Source organism: Tursiops truncatus, chromosome 9 (assembly GCF_011762595.2).
Source record: "Tursiops truncatus isolate mTurTru1 chromosome 9, mTurTru1.mat.Y, whole genome shotgun sequence".
Lineage (NCBI taxonomy): Eukaryota > Metazoa > Chordata > Mammalia > Artiodactyla > Delphinidae > Tursiops > Tursiops truncatus.
In genome coordinates, this window is record NC_047042.1 from 68,834,998 (window position 1) to 68,847,012 (window position 12,015).

Here is a 12,015-nt window from a genome sequence, read left to right on the forward strand (position 1 = left end):
CACACCATTGTAAAGCAATTATACTCCAATAAAGATGTTAAAATAAATAAATAAAATAAAAATTTAAAAAAAATCATTGCCAAGGCCAAATTAGGAAGTTTTTTTCCTATATTTTCTTCTAGGAGTTTTATAAGTTCAGGTTTTATATTTAAGTCTTTATTTTATTTTGAGTTGATTTTTTGTGTGTGGAATAAGGTAAGCGTCCAGTTTCATCTTTTACACGTGAATATCCAGTTTACCCAATAATAGTATTTTTTAATGAATGGTTGTTGAAAAAACTATCCTTTATTGCACTGTAGTCTTGGCATCTTTGTCAAAGGTCATTTGACACTATGTGTTTGGGTTTATTTCTGGGCTCTCTATTCTGTTCCTTGATCTATATACATCTCTCATTAAGCGAGTACATACTGTTTTGACTACTGTAGCTTTGTAGGATGTTTTGAAGTCAGGAAGTGGAAGACCTCTAGCTTTGTTCTTCTTTCTCAAGGTTGTTTTGGCTATTCACGGTCCTTTGTGTTTCCATATGAATTTTAATGTTTTTTTTTTTCTATTTCTGCAAAAAAAAAAAAGCCAAAGGAATTTGATAGAAATTGCATTGAATCTGTAGATTGCTTTGGGTAGTTTGGACAATATAACATTTTACATCTTCCTATCCATGAACATACGCTGTCTTTCCAATTACATTCATCAGTGTTTTGTAGTTTTCGGTGTACAAGTGTTTTTGCCTCTTTGGTTAAGTTTATTCCTACATATTTTATTCTTTTTGATACTATTGTAAATAGAATTGTTTTAATTTCCTTTTCAGAAAGTTCATTGTTGGTGTATAGAAACACAACTGATTTTTGTATGTTATTTGTCCTGCAACTTTACTGAATTTGTTTATTAGTTCTAAGCATTTTTTTCTGTGTGTGTATACTCTCTATAGTAATATAAGATCATGTAATCTGCAAACATAATTTTACTTCTTTTCTGATTTGGATGCCTTTTTTGTTTGTTTGTTTCTTGTTTGTTTCTTGCCTAATTTCTCTAGTTAGGACTTCCAGTATTATGTTGAATATAAATGGCAGGAGTGGGCATCCTTACCTTGTTCCTCATCTTAGAGGGAAAGTTTTCAGTTTTTAACAGTTGTAAATATTATGAGCTTTTTATATATATTGCCTTCATTATGTTGAGACAGTTTCCTTCTTTTTCTAGTTTGTTGAGTGTTTTTATCATGAAAGGATGTTGAATTCTGTCAAATGCTTTTTTTCCATCTATTGAGGTGATCCTGTGATTTATGTCTTTCATTCTGTTAATGTGGTGTATCATATTGATTGATTTTCATATGCTTAACCATTCTTGCATCCCAAGGATAAATTCCACTTGATTATGGTGTATGATCCTTGTAATGTGCTGTTGAATTTGGTTTGCTGGTATTTTGTTGAAGACTTTTGCATCTTTATACATTAGGGATATTAGTCTGTAATTTTCTTGTAGTGTCTGTCTCGCTTTGGTATCATGGTAATGCTGGCCTCATAAAATGAGTTTGGAAGTGTTCCTTCCTCTTCAGTATTTTGGAGGAGTTTGAGAAGAATTGGCACTAATTCTTTAAGTGTTTGATAGAATTCTCCTGTGAAGCCATTTGTTCCTGGGCTTTTCTTTGTTGGGAGTTTTTTCATTACTGACTCAGTCTCCTTACAGTTACAGATTTTCTATTTCTTCAGTGATTCAGGTTTGGAATATTGTATGTTTCTAAGAATGTATCCATTTCTTCTAGGTTATCCAGTTTGTTGGAGTATAATTATTTATAGCAGCCCCTCATGATCCTTTGTATTTCTGTGTTATCAGTTATAATATCTCCCTCTTTCATTCCTGATTTTGAGTTTACCTTTTAAAAAAACACCCACTCTGGGCTTCCCTGGTGGCACAGTGGTTGAGAGTCTGCCTGCCGATGCAGGGGACACGGGTTCGTGCCCCGGTTTGGGAAGATCCCACATGCCGCAGAGCGGCTGGGCCCATGAGCCATGGCCGCTGAGCCTGCGCGTCCGGAACCTGTGCTCCACAGCGGGAGAGGCCACAACAGTGAGAGGCCCGCGTACCGCAAAAAAAAAATGCCAACTCTTATTTTTTTTGATTTTTTTCTATATTTTTTCTATTCTCTATTTCATTTATTTCTGTCCCAATCTTGTTTGTTTCCTTCTGCTAAATTGGAGCTTGGTTTGCTCTTCTTTGACTAGTTCCTTGAGTTACAAAGTTTGTTTATGGGAGATCGTTTTTCCTTTTAACATACTCATTTACCACTATAAACTTTCCTGGTTTTCCTGCATCCCACAGGTTTTGGTATCTTGTGTTTTCCTTTTGTTGAGACTTGTTTTGTGACTTAATATGTTGTGTTACTTCCTTGATTAAAGACCATCAGGATCTACTCACAACTTTCAAATTAAATGTAAATCTTTGGCCTGGCATTAAGGCTCACCAACATGTGATCCATCTACCTTTACAGCTTTTTCTTACTTAGACTCTAGCACTATTTGGACTATTTTGATTTTTTAACTACCCATATGTACTTGCTGGAATTCTTTACCATTTCAGGAATCCTCTGTGATGACTACCCTTTATTTCTCCAGTTTTAAGGGTTTTTTTTCCTCCCTATTCTAAGCCCTTGATTTATATGGTCAGCTTCACATATGTTAACCTGTATTATAATTGTTTGTACAGTTGTCTCATATTTTCTTCTAGACTAACAATTTCTTCAGGATAGGTATTTTTATTAATAATCTTTGTATTTCTTTTAGTATCTAGAATTAACGTGATGCATAATAGGCATTCAATTTTTAAATGGTAAATATAATCAAAATTTTTCATCTTAGATCTTAAGACTTAGAAAGTGACTGAATAAAACGGTGCTTGCTCTACTGCTTTCTTTTATCTGTCACAGTCACATTTAGGAACTCATCAGTTGGCATGCTTTTTATTTAAGAATTTTTCAGTGTTAAAAAAATTGGGGGCAAATAAATGCATTCATAATCTCATTGTTTTGTATATTCTCTTTCAAACCTTGTACTTGAATTTGAGTGTATGTACATGTATGTTTATAATTGCCAGTTAGCAAATGCATAATGTTATATAGCACAGATATGCCAGATATTACAGAACAGTTTTCATTTGTGTGACATTTAGGTTGTTTCCATTACTTTACTTTATAGGTGATGCTGTAATAAAGTTTTCATAGCTTTTTGCCTGTTAAATTAGCTCCTTTAATTTTCAAGCATGGGTTTATTAGGTTTAAGGGTTGACTATGTTTGTAACTGTTTTTATACCAGAGGAAGTGGCAAACTTTCCAGCTGTATAGATGAGTTCTAAGTCCATCCCCCAGCCTTCCCACTTTTAGTAGGAGTATAGTAAATTAATCTTTTATATTTGGGGCCTCATTAATTTACAAGATGAATTATTAGCCCAGGGGTAATTAAATAAGGGTGTTGTATTCTTACTCTGAATTTAAGAGATTGATAATGGTTAAAAAGACTAGACCTAGTCTTTGCAATTTTCCAAATGCATCTGCTGGGGAGCCACTCTTAGAAATCAAAGAACTGACTTGTTTAGGAAGTAGAAGGCCATTTTTTGGTGTAAGAGCAAAATACTCTCAAGAATGTAGAAATAAAGTTACCTTCTTGGAGTTTAATTTTTAGAATAAAATCAGCATATAATCAGTGAGATTGATTAGGCATTGAAATCCTATGGAAATATATGATATCTGTCAGATCAAAAGCTTAGAGAACAGGCCTGAAAATATTATCCAGACTTGTTAAAATACGGAAGTGAGCTATAATCAAATAAATTACACTAATATATATAAAGAACAAATGTAAAGGAAATGTTTACTTTGGAAACTAGAGTATGTTTACAGTGTTTTCAGAATTAAAACAGTAAAAACAAACAAAAACACTCCACCTATCTCGATATTCCAGTTTTTATGATAGATATCAATTAGATGATCAGAGTGTGATGAGAGTAGCAACTAAATCAATTTTATCTGGGTTGAGTGTATCACCAAATTACTGCTTCGTTTTCACAGTTTCAGTGGTGGTGTGATGATAATGTTTGCAGGGACTTCTTTAAAGGGGAAATGATGTGTGAGGTGTTCTACAGTTCCTTACGATGGAATGCTGTAAAAGTTCTTATCAATTATTTGTTGATCTGGGCTTTTCTTCTCTCATTCAACTTAAGGGAGACAGAAACCTCAGTCTTCTTATTTTTTCTTCAAAGCACCAGCAGCCAGCTATTTGTTTGGCAGTAATGATATATTGCAAAGTCTAGAGCTGCCTATTTTAGCATATAGGTATATTATGAATTCATGACTGGTTTGTTCCCTAGATAGAACTTTGCTACTCAAAGTGTGGTTTGTGAATGAGTGGGCTGACAACATCTGGGAACTGAGACATGTAGAATTTCAATCCTGTCTACCTCTTAGGCCAACTTTGTTAGTTCATGTACTCCAAGAAGCACACACTAAGATGGAATTTGACGTTGAAGAGATTTGTTAGGGAAGACGCCAGAGGGAAGAAGGAGAGGTAGGTCTGACCTGTGTGAAGGAAAGAGGGTAAGGAGGGTTGTGTAGGAGCTCGGAGTACAGCACAGTTCTAAGCAAGTTTCTGGCAAGCCAGTGGGGAGTCCTCCAGCCAGTGTCCCATGTCAGTGAAGTTCCATCTCTCACAGGAATGAGTCTGCTTTGCTATTTCTGCTGCCTCCAATCATTTAATGAAAGCAGTGTATGGAAAGCTTGGCTTCAGTGCAAGTGGGATTTCAGAGCACAGCACCCAAGGCCTTCTTTGCATTATGGTCACAACAGCAAGAGATTTGATTGGCACAGTTCCCTGGCCGCCACACCTACTGAATCAGGTGCATTTCAACAAAATCTCCAGGTGATTATATGCATATTAAGCTTTGAAAAGCACTACCCTAGAATAATAATTTGACACTTTGAGGATCTTACCCAGAGTCAGTAAAATTGTTTATAATCAGCATAGGATCTCCTCAAAAACTCAGCTCTTTCGGAGTGGTATTTTTTACAGTTCATTTGAACAGAGTTGCTGTTCAAAGTGAGAACTAGAGCAGATAATTTGTTGTTAATTTGTAACAAATGTGGGAAGCAGATTTTGAGCCAAAGCAGAATTTCCAATGATACTTTGCCTCTTTGCTGAAAGGAGCTAGATATAATTTACTTCCTTTGGCCTTTTAGAGTTCAAAGTTCTTGTAGCAAAGAATTACGTATTTCTGCGTCTGTTGTCTTTTTACCATGTGGTAAGATGTAGATATGATTCTTGTGGTGACAGCTGGAAATAAACTGTTAGATCTTACTGAGTTTCCTCTGCTGACACGGTGCTTAGCATTTGAGGGGCTCTCTCTAGGACAGACTACACTATAAAGTTAGCTTTGCCACAAGGCATTGTCACCTAACTTATGGATTTTTCCATGAGTCCAAGGTATCCACACTCTGGTATATATATGATCAGGAGACCCACAGTCCCCATGTGATCATCCTCTGAACCACTGATTCCCAGGCTTCAGTGTAGAGACTACTGCTTGGTAAAAATTACAGTTCCTCTGTCTACAGTAAGGTCTTGAAATCAGTACTTTTAAAAAGCCTCCCAGGTGATGAAACTTAATTTGGAAGTCACTGCTCTAAAGTAAAATATATACAGAGGATTGGGGTCTATCCCACAGAAACATCCTCAGATGGAGTGGTTATAACTGACTCAGCATTCCAAATGATGCTTGTTCCTTGTTTACTAGAGAGTATCTTTACATGAAAAATTAAAAATAATTTTGAAATCCCTAATTAAAGATGAAATACTTTTATTACACTCAATAGTATTTATTGTTATCTCAGAATTCAATGTAATTTTTACATCATTATTTATTAATTAGCAGTGGGCCTGTTAACACCAAGGCTCACAGGACTGATTATCTGGCTATAATTATAGTTGGACTACTCTCAATCCTGGGCAGAAAAAGTTCTCCTAAAGACAGACAGCCAGAGGTGTTCCCTAAAATAGAATTTACCTAGAAACTGAGTTAAAGGTGTAACTCTAGTTGTAAGTACCTCTGGTCCATTATTCATTCTTTTATTTCTTTGTTCAGCAAACACTTGTGAAATACAATCTATGTTTCAGGCACTGTATAATCGATACCAGAGACCTGAAAATAAGTAAGACTTAGTGCTTGACCTTGAGGAATTCACTAGACTACCCTAGTGGCAGAGATATACATGAAAACAATTAATTACAACAGAGATATTTGTATTGTTGAGCATGGAGAGATGGAGTAGGTCAAGCCCACAAGCAGCCGTGGGGCGAAGGTGGGGGGACAGAGTGAGGGACAGCTGGCAAACACAAAGAATAGCACAGGTGCATCACATGAGACACCAGTTACTGCTGCCTTTGTCCACAAGCCCTGTCAGGAATATCTAAATTCTGAGCAGATCACCTGAGCTATCTAAAACTTAACTCATTATCCATCCCTCTCAGAAAACAAAAATTCTGCTTCTCTACATGTATTTCTAGATTTGTGACTGGTACCCCCATTCATACAGTCTTTCCAGCCAGAAACCTGGGAGTCTTCCTCATCTCCTTCTCCTTTACTCCCTGTGGCCAACCATTAATCAGGAACTGTCAGTTTCATCTTTGTAGCCTCTTCTCTATTCCTCTCTTCTAAGCACTGCTAACGTTGCTGCTTCAGACAAGCTCTCAAACTTGGACATCTGCAGTAGTCTCCTAACTGGTCGGTCTCCCCATCTTTAGACTTGTCCTCTTTCCAATCCATTCTCCCCATATCAGTTTAAAACAGGAGAGACCCCTCCTATAAGGAAAGGTCTAAACTCCTTAGAGTTAGGTATAGGTTGAGAGTGCAAATGCTTGAGCCGAACTGCTTGGATTCAAATCCTGACTCGACCACTTACTAGCTATCTGAAGGGCAAGTCACTTAGCCTTTCAGTGACTAAGTTTCCTCAACTGTAAAATAAGAGTAGAAATTGACTCTCTGTCATAGGATTACCGTAAGGGTTAATTGAATTAATACTGTACCTGTAAAGTGCTTAACAATGCCTGGCACAAAGTAAACACAGTGATGGTGGGTACTCATGGTAGGATAATAATGCACAGTATTTGTGCCAAGTAAATAAAGATGACCAGGACTCACCTTGTCTTCCAGAGACTAACAGTCTGAAGGTAAACAGATTACTTCTTATGACCAATGCTGTTATAAATTTGAACACAGTGCTAAATGATTATGGAATCAGGAGAAAATTGTAGAACCTTGAGATCTAAAAATGTTTTTTTCTATTAATTTTTTTTATTTTATGGATGTATAGCAACTCAAGTTCCCAAATACAACTTAGTACCTCTCAAACCACAAGTTCCTCATACATGAAATCTGTAGATTCATGATTTTGCTCCTGTATACCCTTACAGTGACAGTAAGCAATTTGGTTCTAGTATGTGTGAACATTTAGGTCCCTTCTCTGAGGAATAATTTGAAAAAAGAGAAACTGGCATTGAACAAACAAAAGGGAAGAGACATGAGCCACAGAAGAATAGTAGAGAGTTTGCAGTAAAGTCTCAGGAAAGAAGACAATGGTAGAGTACCCAGTGGTTTTGAAGGATGTGGGCTACTGAGGTTTAAGAGTTGCTGGTGGAGGTGGTATGGGGGAGGCTGCAGGACACGGCAGAATGCATATAAATTTAGTATGACTTACAAGTACATATGAATTCAAAACAGCACTGAACATAGTTTAACAAGAAACACAGTTGAGGAATTGCCTTTTGGGGTTGGAGGCAGAAAAATGTAGTGTTTGAATTTAGGCTCAAATTAGTAAGTTTAGGCTATTTACTAACACTGTGACTTGGGGAAATTATTTAACTTTTCTAAGTCTCAATTCTCATCTGGAAGATGGAGGTTGTAATAGTACTAATCGAATAAGGTAGTTAGGGTTAATTGAGAAAGTGCCCTAAAACACTTTGCTGGTAATTTACAAATAGCAAACACCTAGTAAGGTTAGTTCTTGCTGTTGGTGGTGATTATTAATATAGTGTTTGCTTTCTTCAGTTAAGAAAAATGAATTTACAGATACCTCAATCAAATTTGGGAAGAAGAATATAGTACAGTACTTGTTATTTCCTAGATGGCAGGTAATGTTACTAACGTTTATTTAGAATATGCTGCCTTTTGTTTTCCTATTCTAGGGAACGTAAAATATTATTACAGAGTTTCATGAGTATATCACTTACCTTTTTCCCCATCCTATTTTTCACATGCAGGTTTAAGTTCCTGCAGAACTTAACCTATAACTGAAAAATATATCCTGCAACTAAAGAGCTATAGCATTCCAGAACTTGATTTCATTACCTAATTTAATGAATATAATAATGGGTAACACACCAGTCTTACTAATAGTACTTCTAAAGTGCTTAAATATTTTTAATATTCTCCCTATTGTCATGTGTACCCTGTTTTCTTCTTTCCAGGTATTTAATAATTTTAGGTAACTAAGATAAACAGTTTGATTTAGCCTACTTTATTATGAGTGATGTATTAGAGGACATCGCTTATGGGACACGTTCCCTCTCCAGCTCACTTAGGTGACTGCTGTATCCCCATGCTCCCATAAATCCTATACATTCTCGCTCTCTCTTTATCCTTTTAACTTATCTTTACCTTCAAACAAATTTCAAGCACTTAAGCCTTGATGGTAAGAATAGTGTCATGCAAAGTCAAGCAGGAAAAAACTCAGTAGATACTCAGCTAATTTTTGTTAAGTGAGTGAATGAATGCTGCCCTCTTACATCATTTATCCAGTTCTTAGGCCATGGTCAGCAGTGTACCAGTAACTGATTCAATTAATTATTCAATTAAGAAGGCCTTTAAAAATAGGTAAAGTAAAATAAAAATAAGGAATAAAATTTAACAGTAGAATTAATAGTAACCTAATTCCAAAGATTGCTGTTTGTGAAATAGCTGTCTTTCTTTCCAAAGAAGGTCTCCTGCCCTTCCTCAGATGCCAAATGCCTTACGCTAGTTACCTTGTTGCTGACTACTCAGTAGTCTGCGTAAGGTGACAGGTCCAGCCTTCCACCCTAGAAGACTGAAGAGGACTCCTGACACAACTGGCTATAGTTTGAGGCCCTGAATTCAGAGCTGTAGACCTTACATACTTCAACTCTTAAGGATACTATAGGTGACGTTAGGAAAAGGAATAGTGTAGACAAGAAAAATGTTTAGCATGTATGTCTAGTAATTGAGCATTCATCTCTTTGTTTGCAAGAACTTGAATTATGATACATAATTATATAATCAAATGATAGATATAAATCAACATCAAAAATTGCCACCTGGGCCACGCAGCACATGCTGTGTTAACCCAATATGAGACCTGTCATCTTCGCACATGACAAATAATCAGAAACAGGAAAGAGTTTGCAGGTGTAACAGGAAGCAGCTTAAAAGATTGTCCTGGCATCACCTGTAGCCTCAATATATACTATTTGCCTCCCAGCATGATGACTTTCAGCCATAGGTCACAAATGGGCCTTAGAACCTTAACCCAGTGTGTTGCAGCCTTCCCCCTCCAGGTACCCCTAGATTTGCTGCCATTGGCCGGTATCCAAGAAGAAGGCTTGAACAGCTGTCCTGACAAGTGGGTTTTCCCAATTCAAGCTGGCAAATGGGGAGTTTGAGCTGCTTTGTTATACTCCCTGCCTCTGGGTTACAGAAGCTATTTAAAATGGTAATAAAGTATCGTGCTCTCTGGTACTGTGTATTTTCTTTTTTGGAATTATGTAAATATCTTTAGGATCCTTTTAATGCAGGAGGTGAGAAATCATCCTTCTAAAGAGAGTTGATTTCAGCTTTTTTTTTCTTTTTCTTTTTGTCTCTCCCAGACAGTAAGGATTGTATCCTGGAGCCGCTTTCCCTGCCAGAAAATCCAGGTGGCACCACCAGTTTAGAAGGTTCTCCATCTGTGCCTTGTATTTTCTGTGAAGAACATTTTCTTATAGATGAACAAGACAAACTTCTGAAGCACATGATCATTGAACATAAGACTGTCATAGCTGATGTTAAGTTGGTTGCTGATTTCCAAAGGTAAATTTTGTTTTTATCCATAAAAGAATTGTTTATTATTTCTTAAAGGAAAGGCATAGCATATATAAAATTATTCCTATAGAAATATGAAAATTCATATTATCAGGTTTCACCTTAGTCTTTTTTAAACTTTGTACTTATTTGCCTTCATGAGTGTGTAAGTTATGTTTGAAAATGTCACATCCCTTTGTATGTCCTACAAATTCTGCAAGCAGACCAACTTTCCGAAGAGTCAATAATATTCCCTTTACCACATTCCATGAAATTTTGGACATTGTTGATCTCTATCAGATTGATGTTCTTTTCATGTTTCAGGACATATGCATTCTCCAACTAAGTGAGTTCTTCCAGAAAGGTGAGAATAGACTTGGTAAAAGGCCACCCAAAGGGCAGTTTTGGGGGAAAGAGGTACTTGGAGCCTTTTAAGCCAAAAGCTTATCATCCAAACACCTGTCAGCTTAAATGCTGTTATATGGTTGAAAACCAGGAAAATATTGAGTCTTTCAACAAGCCAGAGGGCTATAAGAGTAGACAGCAATTAAGGTCAGTGACTGAGGTACTTAGAGGAAGAGGATGAAGAGTAGATGTGAGTAGTTGAGGAACTGCCAACATTGGGCATGTGTGAAATGTAGGAACTTGACCTATACAACCAGGCCCCCAAAGTGAGCTAATTATAGTCACTAATTCTAGACTAATTCTTGGTAGTGATTGTCTAAGAGAAATGCCTTCTCTTAAGCAGATATAGTGGAGTAGTTATGTACAGGTCATTATTAGTTGAAATTTGGAATAATTTTCCATATAAACAATATCAGTGTAGTTAACTGGCTTTGTATAGTCACTGAAAGCACATATTTTGGTATATCTGGTAGGGTCCCATTTTGAGATGTTCTGCATTGATTTCCCTACAAAACGTTAGAGTAGCCCAGATATTATAAAATCCCTGCATCTAAACTCTGTATCTCCCAGACCACATTATTCTTAGCAAGCAACTTGTTTCTTAGAATGGGTTTTGCAAGCAACAAGCTGTATTATTAAGAGTGGACTGTGAAACCTGGAAGGCCTAGGATTGAATGCAGACTCGGTGACTTTCTTTACCACATGGCTTCCAGGCAGCTACTTACCACTCTAAGCATCAGTTTTCTCATCTATAGAATGGGGGTAACACCAGCCCTCATAATATTATTGAGCATTATATAAAACAGGGCATGTATAGCACCAGTGTCTGAGATATCTTTTATACACAATAAATGGTAGCCAAATTTTTAATTATATTTTGATTACAAAAGATATATTTGAAGTCTTAGCTTCATGCAACGGTAGCTTAAGATTTCAATAGGCATTTATGCTGGTCTGAAGACCTAATTATCATTTGTAAAATTTGTTTTGAGAAATTTTCATTTAAGTTTCTAAGTACTCTAAACTTCTAGAATGGCAGTTTGTTTTTAAGGACAAATAGCCACAGTGCTCAAAGGGGTAATATTAGCTATTCTCTAGCCCTTCTTGGCCTTCTCAGATGCATAGCACCAATAATGAATGTCTGCTGTGTGCCGTCTCTGTTATGGCCCCTTATATCCATCCACTCAGCATTGCTACTTGTGAGTAGACTTTGGGGCTGTATGGTTAGGGGGCAGAGACAGAATAGGGAAGGAGAGTTATATGAACAATATATGCCACCAACTACTGGAATAAACTAATTCTTACATGCCTTCAGAGGAAACACTCTGTGCTTCTCATTCTCATTCATTATTCTTTGTTTTCAATTAAAATTTGTATGTGTGTATATATGTATATACACATGTGTGTGTGTTGGGAGTATTCTGGGAGTTTTCTCTTATACCTAGTTATAGGTGGTCAGATCTGTCGATTTTGTTTTAGACATTTCTTAGGCTAGAGAGCTTT

General features: G+C 36.6%; 1 protein-coding gene across 2 annotated transcripts in view; it reads left to right on the forward strand.

The window, feature by feature from the left end:
- The window catches only part of ZNF277 (zinc finger protein 277), a 115,917-nt gene that overhangs the window by 51,298 nt on the left and 52,604 nt on the right, over positions 1-12,015 (forward strand). Inside the window, exon 2 of one of the 2 annotated variants that reach the window (XM_019925281.3) lies at positions 9,915-10,116. In XM_019925281.3, coding sequence (XP_019780840.2) covers positions 9,915-10,116 — 202 coding nt within the window. The remainder of the gene's footprint in view (positions 1-9,914; positions 10,117-12,015) is intronic. The other variant, XM_019925292.3, reaches the window with a different exon arrangement.